At 34.4% G+C, this 10,235-nt stretch overlaps 1 protein-coding gene across 1 annotated transcript; it reads right to left on the reverse strand.

Annotated features, from left to right (window-relative positions):
• Positions 1 to 4,863: 4,863 nt before the first annotated feature.
• On the reverse strand, positions 4,864 to 6,595 carry LOC143221921 (uncharacterized). The gene is made up of 3 exons (XM_076447585.1): positions 6,538 to 6,595; positions 5,776 to 5,907; positions 4,864 to 5,090 (listed from the first exon to the last, which is right to left on the reverse strand). The coding sequence occupies exons 1-3, from the start codon at positions 6,593 to 6,595 to the stop codon at positions 4,864 to 4,866; spliced, it is 417 nt and encodes a 138-aa protein (XP_076303700.1).
• Positions 6,596 to 10,235: the final 3,640 nt, after the last annotated feature.

Raw genomic sequence — 10,235 nt, forward strand, 5'->3', positions numbered from 1 at the left:
CAGTTTTGGGTTTAGCAATTACTAAGAGAATCTACCACAGTATCCTTCACCTATTCGCGGTTATGCTCCGAATTTCGATCTATTTTACTGCGCTGTTTTACGTCTTTCTTATTTAGTTTTGTTCCATTTAATCGTCAATATTTCTCCATATTTTTGATGATCGTGTCTACATTATTGTTAGATTTCGGATGTTTACGCAAAATAGAGAATTTGTGCATCAATTGCAAAACACAGGAGCTGAATAACGTTCTTAAATCGTTTCAATCCTTTACTGTTTTAAATTACGTCCACCTATTTTTATCACAAATGCATAAAATCCGTAGTCTATTTATTATGATACAATTCTTTGTTATGACCATTTTGTTTTATTTGTTTATAATTGAATTCATAAGATAAAATCCATAATTCACATTGATTTCAATATAACAACATAGATTTCAATATAATTGTTTTATTTGTTCATAATTGAAAGATCATCCGATGCAAATGTTATACATTGAATATTTATCGTACAGGATGACCGAAAAGTCACTACATTCAAAATAGCATAATCCCTTCATTTTTTAAAAATTCACATTCATTCTTTTACAAACAAATTTTAATATTAAACAATCTAATGATCTTTGGCACACCTGGTGCTAGCAATTTTTATTATTAACAAGATTAAATTATTATAAATAAAAGAAGTACGATTAAAAGAGTACGTAGGTTACAGTATAGATTATTATAAAAATGAAGGACATAGATGTAGTGAAAGAGTAGTGATATTTATTTTTCACGAAACTCTCTTTTGATTATTTCATTTGAGATTGTTTTAATCATTCTTTCCGTCCATTACAGTTTCGTTGAAACGACAGATAATGAAACTGGTGGCAACGTGCGTTCCTGTGATTGTCGCATAACTCATGCGTCATTTTTATCGTAAGTAACGAATCTGGTAGACTTCCGGTCACAGATTCATATACGTCAACTACTGTATAGCTCATTTCATAACTCAACGTCATTTAGGGAGTTTTTTACGTAGTGGGGCTATTTGTCGTCTGTCTTACAGGTTGAAGACTTTTTCTTAACAATAGCGTTGCGCGTAGTATACCCTTTACACTTTAATCGAACAAAGAACATCTACAATAGAAAAGCACTGTCTCCTTTATAAAGAGGAGAAACGCGGATGGACTGAAGGAAAGAATTTATGATTTATATTAACTGCATACAATCTTATATTCTTCTTGTTTCTTTAACATCATTATAAGCATTGATACTTTAACCTTATCAGTCACCGATGTGTTCTTCTGATGGGGTGTTATTAACCCCTTGCCGTATTTTGACAGACTCGTGATGAAGGTTTTTAACAAAGTCTAACAAATGTAAAATAGTATATTATTCATATTAAAATATAAAAACAGTAAAATAGTATACTCTTTCCATATAAAAATATAAAAATAATATATTCTTGAGATGAAAATATGAAAATCGAACTATTTTCATTTAAAGATAATATATTTTTGAGAGAAAAACATGAAAAATAATACATTATTTTTACATGAAAATAGTACAGTTTTAATACGTCTAATCTATAAATAAAATATATCTTGAAAAAAATGTTAATTGTGCGAATAAAAATACATAAATAAAATAGTATCCAATATTTATCATCTATTACGTAATAATAAGTAGGCAGCGGATCTTTAAGCAGAATAAAAATTGTCAGCCTAAATTGCAAATTTATTTTCTTGCTCAATATGTTTAATAGGTTGAGAATAATATAACAGTATTTTCAAATTCTTCTAATGTTATTACTGTTTTAAATTACATCTACTCGTTTTTGTCATAAATGCATGAAATCCGCTGTCTAATAAAATAAGTTGCCCGCTAATAATCGTTTCTTACAATTAGAGAAAAATAAGGACGCAGAGTTAAATAGAGCTGAAACCTTCGAGCACCGAGTAACAATGCTCACTCAGTTACTTGTAAAAAAATCGCTAAATCTTTCGGTACAATAGAGCCAATGGTTTACTCTGCGTGCATTCTCTCGAGACTCTGAGAGCGAGGCATCATGACACACTAATAAATCTTTCTCGCAGAAGAATCAGCGTTATGGCATCCATTATCGTAGTAGCAGGTCATCCTTACAATTAAATGGGGTTGAAACATTCTGTAACGCAAATAACGACCTTGGCATACGTACAAGTCCTCCCCTCGTTTATACAGCATGGAAGACCCGAAACACGAATTGCCAATTGCCTAATCCACCTGTGGGATTAAATATTTTCGAATGTATTTTTCCAATCTATTTGTAATGTTAATTGCTAGTTGGTAACATCGTGTTAACAAATCGGTTACAACAGTTGAATAGACGGTCGGGATATTATACAATGTATTATGCATTTATTACAAATACACCATCAGAAATGATATATGTATGCATCGAACAGCTTCTGCAACAACAATGAAACTTGCCCGCGGGAGTTACTAAGCTCTGGTTCTGGAATTGTTCAACTCCCGTACACGTTTAATTCCGATTGCTGCTCAGAAAATTAGTCTTGAATCCTATTGAACAAAATTGTACACGAATTTTGTTCTAATATTATTTAAACAGTTAATAGTTATTTGTATAAATCTCTTGAATGGCGCCAAATTGTTGTGTTTTTTCTAATCCCCAAAGCCAGACACCTTCAAAGAACATGAAAATACTCCGAGTTTGATCGTATGTGGCGTAGGTAAAACAAGAACGTTCTACGAATTAACTCGTAGCTGGCGCCAAAATACAAACTTCGACCTACGAGATAACTCGTTGTTGGCAGCGAACGTGTTAAAACTCGATTACAAGATTTGACGCATACAACAACAAATCGGCAAGCTAATATAAGCGTGGTAATAATAAAAATAGTCTTATCTGGTCGGGACCTAATGAATTAATAAAAACTAATGCTCCACTACCCCGATTGTTACTTGGGGAGGAGCGGGGTGCGGATGGGGGGTGTGATCACCGTACCCGCTGTCGCCATTACAATTTCTGCGAAGTTTTCCAGTCAAATTTCTCCGAAGTTTCAATAAGAAGGTAATCGATCCTGCAATTTCTGAAGGTTCCGTCGGAGCCAGCGAGACACACTCGCAGCTATGAACCCGGTGGCTGGTTCAAAGGCACCGGTCCACGGTTTGCAATAATGAAGGCGTAGTTGGTGAAAAGGATACGTCCGTGGAGCGTCAGGATACCCGGCGCCACATTGCCGCGACCCAAATAGTAATAATACCATCGTTGAAGGCGGGTCGGAGACGCTGTTGCGAACGACGAAGGACGAGCAGGAGCGTGCACCACCTACATTTGCGAATTTTGGACGCGGCCAGCCTTCTGTTACGTTATTGTCATCCCGGACGAGAGCTCCGCGCGACGCAAACGATTTTACGATGCAATTCGTTCAATTGGTCTCAGTCTCAACGACACTCGACCCTTATTCTCCCTATGCCTCACCCCATTTACGCAACCATTCGCCTAAGATACAACGGCCATTCCGCTTGATACAGAAGCCACTTTGCGTGCGAAGACGTTTCTCCAGCGGCAGATATCCTGTTTTCCAGGGATTTCGCATTGTCGGCCAGACGTTAAGCACCACGGAAAGAAACTTTTCTCCGGATGATAAATCAACCGATGTCCTACACGCCGAATGGCATTCTCCCGCCAAATAGCCGTGTGCAACTGTAACAATATGGATAACGTGGCCATTCGCGCGGAAGACAGTTGCCCAAGAGATTTTTTTAACGATCATAGATTCTACATAGGGTAACTGTACCGATTACTGTGGCATCATGCTTCCGTCGTACTTTCTTTTAATATTATTCCTATTTTATCATGAAATAATAATACGTTATTAGTTAATATAATAGTATGTTTATGTTCAGGTCAGAAACATTCGCCGCAGACGCGTTGCCTAACTTCCGTTGTGTTTTCTGTTTCCATTCGAGATTTTCTCGCACCGATAGTTCCCAACTAATATGAAACTCCGATTGGCCGATGGCCAGCGCGTGTAAAAACGGTCATTCTATCCCATTCCCAATAAAAAAAAACCAACGACACTCCTTGCTCATTTCCTGGACTTTGATGAAATATAGGATACCGTTTAGCTCTCGCTATAAATCGTCATTATCAGAGAAGTTTGCTACTCGTAAAATGGTTCGACAATCAATTAGACGTATGTGATTGCGTACATCGATCCACAAAATTAGATAAAATTTATTACGAATGCTGGAAATCTTCCTTCTTGAATTTTCAAGGCAATTAATGTCGGATGTGCTAGCTATTTAAAATAATAAATATGCAAATTTGAATACACCAAAAATATTTAAAATAAATTTAATATCGTATATGAAGTTTTCTGTTGATAAAAACAATTCCACTTTCGTGTTAATAACAAGTTAGAATCGTTTATTTAACTAAATGGGGCATACATTATTACTGTTTTTCTTTTCCAGCGAAAAATAAAATAATTACAACGAATCGTGGCTTACACTAACAATAAATTAATAAGATAAACCTACAGAAATAGAAGACATACTTAATGGAGGATAATTCTGAAACATAAATCCGCACTTAACTATTTCAATCATATTGTTTACAAAAGTGGCGTATCTTTTGTATCACTTTGTTGTAGAAGCGACAGTGTTACATTTATTATGAACGTTGAGATTTAATATTTTATACAGATTATTAATTAATAATGTACAGATATCATGTTTATTTACATCACAGTAGGAAGATGCTTGTATGTGTTGTTCCTTTATATTTTATGCACATTGAGACCGAGTAACTTCTGACGATGCGATTGAACAATTATCTTACAACATTGTTGAACTTGAAAATTTAGTGGATCAGGTAGGACTTAAACCAAGGAGGAGTATTAGTTGACACAGGATATAAAGAACTATGCTCATGTTCGAGAAATGTCTCACAGATCGATTGCAACCTGTTCCGTAGCATTCGCAAACAAGTTGATAACTGTCGCGCGAATAACGGCCCCTGTAACACGTCTTATCGCTGTTTCGCCACTTTGCACACTCCCGCACTGTTATGTATTCCCGGGAATCCATAAAATAATCTGGAAATCCATAATACTATTTCGTATTGGCAGTAAAGCAGGATTGCGGATAACTAAACTCCGGATTTTATGCATTTATGACAAAAATTAGTAGGTGCAGCAGAGTGGACCTCAGCTATACCTGGTGAAATTTTTTTTGTGAGAGTTTTTCACGCCCCCTCCCCCTACAATTGTGCCATTATAGGTAAGAAAATAATTCCTGAAGAAGATGAACTTGATCGGATAAGGGAAAGACGTGCCACATTGACGTTGACGTTGCGAAGAACATGACATTTCATAAACATTTTGTAAACATTTTAGACTGAACGTTCTTCTTGTTTCTCGCAAAAAAATTTCACCAGGTATAGCTGTGGCCCACCCTAATGTGATTGATCTAAAACTTTGGTTATATCATTTTTTCATGAAATGGAACAATATTGGGAGGAGTCGTGCCCAAAATTTTATCAAGTAACTAACAGCCAATTTGAGACAGTGAAAAGATAATAAGACTTTAAGAGTATTAATATATTATTTTCACTACGTTGAAGTTATTGGTGAAAAATATAAATTAATTTTTTTTCGGAAAATTTCTTTCATCATTTACAACTAGTAAAAATGATCTGCAGGATTAATGTGTGGAATTGATAGGAGGAACAGATGATTGTTAAATACCACAATAGTTTATATAGAGTAAAGTGATTCTCACAAATGTAAATGGCCTTGCGACAGTATCTTTGCGATGGTGGACATGGTTTTAAATATTTAATATCCACTTTATTTTGTGTGCAGTCTTCGTCCTTCTTACTATTACATTGGTAACATTTTATGGCTCTGGAGTCTGTTTGGAAATGTAAGTAACGAGGAATATAGGAAGATATTTATTATTAACATTTCCTAATGTACGTATTGTATAGAAAATATAGGTACGATTTATTTATTTCTTCCATGAAAATTATAAAGGAACTGCTCCCTGAAAACTCTATACAATTATTTGTGTTTAGGTAAGATAATTAAAAAGTTTATAACAAAGACTATTGCAAATTATTGACTATGTTAAATTATCATCAAAATGCTCTATAAATATCGTTATTGTTACGAACCCTTAATTATTAACCCTTTGCACTACGATTTAATTTACAGTGTCAGTAATTAAAACTTTTTTGTAGTTTGTCAACGTGTTAAGAAAGAAAAAAAAGTAGAAAATATGTTTATTTTGCAGAAAGATCCGCTGTCTAGTTATCATCTACCTGTCTTACCGATTTGGAAATTCATGTGCTGCGTAGATAACGAAAATACTGTGGATAAAAGCACAGACGAGATATAGGGAATATCTTGTCTGTGATAAAAAACGTATATTCCTTCACCTCGTCTGTGATGATACGCGTTTTCTACTTTAACACTACATGTTCAGAATGCAGCCTATATTCTCTACGATTGACAAGTACGGTCTCTGCATTGTAAGCCTTACCTGCTTGAAAAACAAAGAGGAACAATAATACTTGCAGCGTATTCAGTTTCATTTGCATTATTCTGTTTTCTTGCATTTATTTTTCTATCTTATCTTTCATTTTCTAATAATCGTAAAGATAGGAGGATACTGAATAACATTTCCCAATGTGGCGGTTGGACCAAGGTTTTAGATACTTCTATGGCATTATCTTCATTTAATTAACTTCAAATAATTAACCAAGCAATATGCAAAGGAAGCGTGCGATTGTATATCCTGATTGAAATAAATAAAGACTTGATATATTAATTACAGAATTGTGTTAAGATCAGGTTATTCGGTACCTCAAGAAATCAATGCTTGACGAAATGAATCTGCTTCCTCCTCACAGTCAGTATCGTAGGAATTGTTTATTTGATTTAATCAATTGGGAAAACTCACTAATGCATTCAGAAAATTAGCTGAGAATTTCATTTGAATTTCACTCCGTGTTGTCCTCGACGTGAATACTCCATCAGCATGAAGATGGCAAATAATATCGATGTATCGCTAATTTAACCATTATCCACACGTCGTCGCATCGCATCGTTTAGATTAATATAGAAAATAGATCATATTCCTTGTGATTTCTTCAATATTTGTTTTCTGAAGAATGTATGCCTTTTATTGTGAAACATGGCTGTCTCTTTACTATTATTCAATATTGGATACTTGTGATTTTTTAAAGAAAACGTTAGGTTTAGAGAAAGAATTTTATACAAATTTTAATTATTATTTGTATTTTTTATTTGTATTATATATTATTTGTATTTTAATATACAAATAGGAAATAGGTACAAGACATTTACCGAGTAGAATATAATCACCGGAAGATGTGTCAGGGACACACGGTGTTGCTAAATATGTTAAATGTGACCTACAATAAGCAATACGTAGTGAAAATCGAATTGCAATTGCGATTCCAATTGAGACAAATATTTTCATCCATACATACAGAAAATTGCTGCATCGTAAATTGCATAAAAGTTTTTAAACATGTCTAAGAGTTCGTTTCCATTATATACAATAACTATTTATAAATAATCTACTAAGGATATTCACGATCTAAAAATCATGCTAATGTCTATGCTGTTAAAGTAATAATATTCACTACCAATTATTCCTACCGAATGATAAAAGTATACAGATTTTTTACGATATTAGAAATTCTAGATCTCAAAGTCTTGAGATAAAAAAATAATTAGCTGAAGTACATTGGCAATATAATTTTGCAGTTGTATTGAAATTTTTGTTAATTCTTTCTCGTCGCTACTGAAGATAAGGATATACACTGTCTTGTAAGGATATACACTGCTCGAAGCTTCGTATTACAAATGTTCCATTGCATAAGAGCATGAAGCGAGTCTTGGTTATCAGATACGTGAGTTTTTCGAACATTAAACAATTATGTCGCTTACGTATTATATTAGAGGACAGAAAAGTTCGCAACTTGAATCATTTTGTAGTTTTCTTAAGTTGTCAATTATTATAGTTCATTTATTATATTCGTAAGGAAGATTATAAAAGAACAGACATATTATAAAAACGTTACTTTTTAATCTCTAAATTCTTAGTTTTAATTAGCATTTTCACTAAATTGGACTGATTTATCTGCTACCTTTTCTAAAGTTAGTACAGCTGTATATAGTTCGTTGAATTTCTCTTGGATGACATGTTCACATTAAATAATTGGCACATTATTTTTTAATTGTACGTAGCTATATTATTCCTGCAATTATGTTACGATCATTATTATTTCACCATTATAGTATTCTCAAAACTAAACCTAAAACCAAGCATAAAAATGACTATAACAATGTATCTGATAAAAATAACAGGACAGGATTTCTTTCAATTCTGTAATATCTTTATTTGCAATACTAGCATATTCCCGTTGAAAAATCAACGGCTGGCTTATTTCTGGAGGTATGCCACTAATTTATTTTTAGTGTACCAAATCTCAACTTTCTACGCCTCCTGTGTTTCGAGATTTTTTACCGTTACAGAGGACACTGGAAGTTAAATAACACTAATTTCATTTTAACACTTGATCCTGAAGGATTTTCGGGATAAAAACATATTCGTGCACCTCTTTGGGCTAACGGCTGTCTGTGTACCTAATTTCAGCTTTCCATGTCTCCTGTGTTTCGAGATTTTGTTACCGTTACAGAGGACAGAAACTGCCAATTAAATACATAGACGTGCTTGAGTAAAGAAGTTTATCGAACCATATTCCATAGAAGCATCTTTTTAATTAGACTAACTAAGAATTGTTAAATAAAAAATATCAGAATCGAAATATTCAGTGATTTTCAGATCAAGCGATCAGTATTGCCGCAATAGATCAGCAACGACAAGCAATGAAGAAAACCATTTTCCTGTGTAGTATAATTCAGAAAATTTAACGACTTCATCTCCCGAAGATAAAACGAATTTATTATCCTCCATCGCGGAAGGGTACCGTATCCTTTCCGCGTACTGTTCGCGTGCGACTTATTACACGAGCTTCCATGACATTTCATGACGTTCAGTGTGTCACAGGAAAAGGGATATTATCCACTTAGAGTGTTCCAAACCACCACTTTACGCTCCATTTGAACATAAAGCTCTTCGTACCGCCCACGGCCTTCCCTATTTAACATGTAGCCCTGCCTTATCCGTCAAAACAATCGTACTTTTTGTTATCGTCCAATAAAGGCTCCCTTGCTTACATCGTATTGTCTCCGACAAGTTAAGATTCTTGTTATTCTTTCGCCAACATAACTGAGAGGAAGGCGGTGCAGACTATTCGCGGAAACTGGATAAATTATAGTCTTCTTCAACATTTTGAATACCACGTCTCTTCCCACAAACAGAAGACAGAATTATTTATAAGTCCATTTTGATGGTACTACCCCCAGCAGAAAATATTCGAACGAAATCGTGAATGTGATTGTTGAACGAATTATTTATGTGTACATTAAATATGAATAATAGTACAATTATAGGTTATGATTAGCTGCGGATTTTATGCATTTATGACAAAAATCGGTAAGCACAATTTAAAGTAGTGGACATATTAAAAAGATTTAAAGACATCAGCGTATTGGCTTCAGCTTAATCAGATAATTAAAAGAAAACAGAAATTTTTATTTCGCTCCTGTCTTGCAATCAATGCAAACATTTTTTATTTTGCACAAAGATCCGCAGTCTAGTAATGATATAGACTCCGGATGTTTATGCATCAACTGCAACACGCAAGAGCTAAATATAAGTTTATATTCTTCACTAATAATTTTATTACTTCTATTAATTTTATTAAATAGCAATTGGAATTATATTAAATAGCAAGACTTAGAACGAATTCTACCGATCAGACAAACATTCTTTGACGAATACAGTTGTTTATCTATCCGATCGTATCAGTAGAGTATCGGAACCAAAACAAAAACATGATTATTAAAGCTGAACGGAGCCGTTCCGCGCCAAATAGACCTGTATCGTGACCGTAACAAAAACAAACTGCGAGGCTAGAAGAGGACACGGTGATCTGGCGAACGGAATAAAAACAATCTACAGCGGAAATGCGGCGATAACCAATCGGAATCGGCAGCATCCCTCCTCCTGCTGATGAAAAATATTGATTCCGGCGGGTGCCAAGGGTCTATCTGTGGTGGCCGGTGCATTCAGAATCGCGAACT

This window comes from Lasioglossum baleicum, chromosome 3 (assembly GCF_051020765.1).
Source record: "Lasioglossum baleicum chromosome 3, iyLasBale1, whole genome shotgun sequence".
In the NCBI taxonomy this organism is placed as follows: domain Eukaryota; kingdom Metazoa; phylum Arthropoda; class Insecta; order Hymenoptera; family Halictidae; genus Lasioglossum; species Lasioglossum baleicum.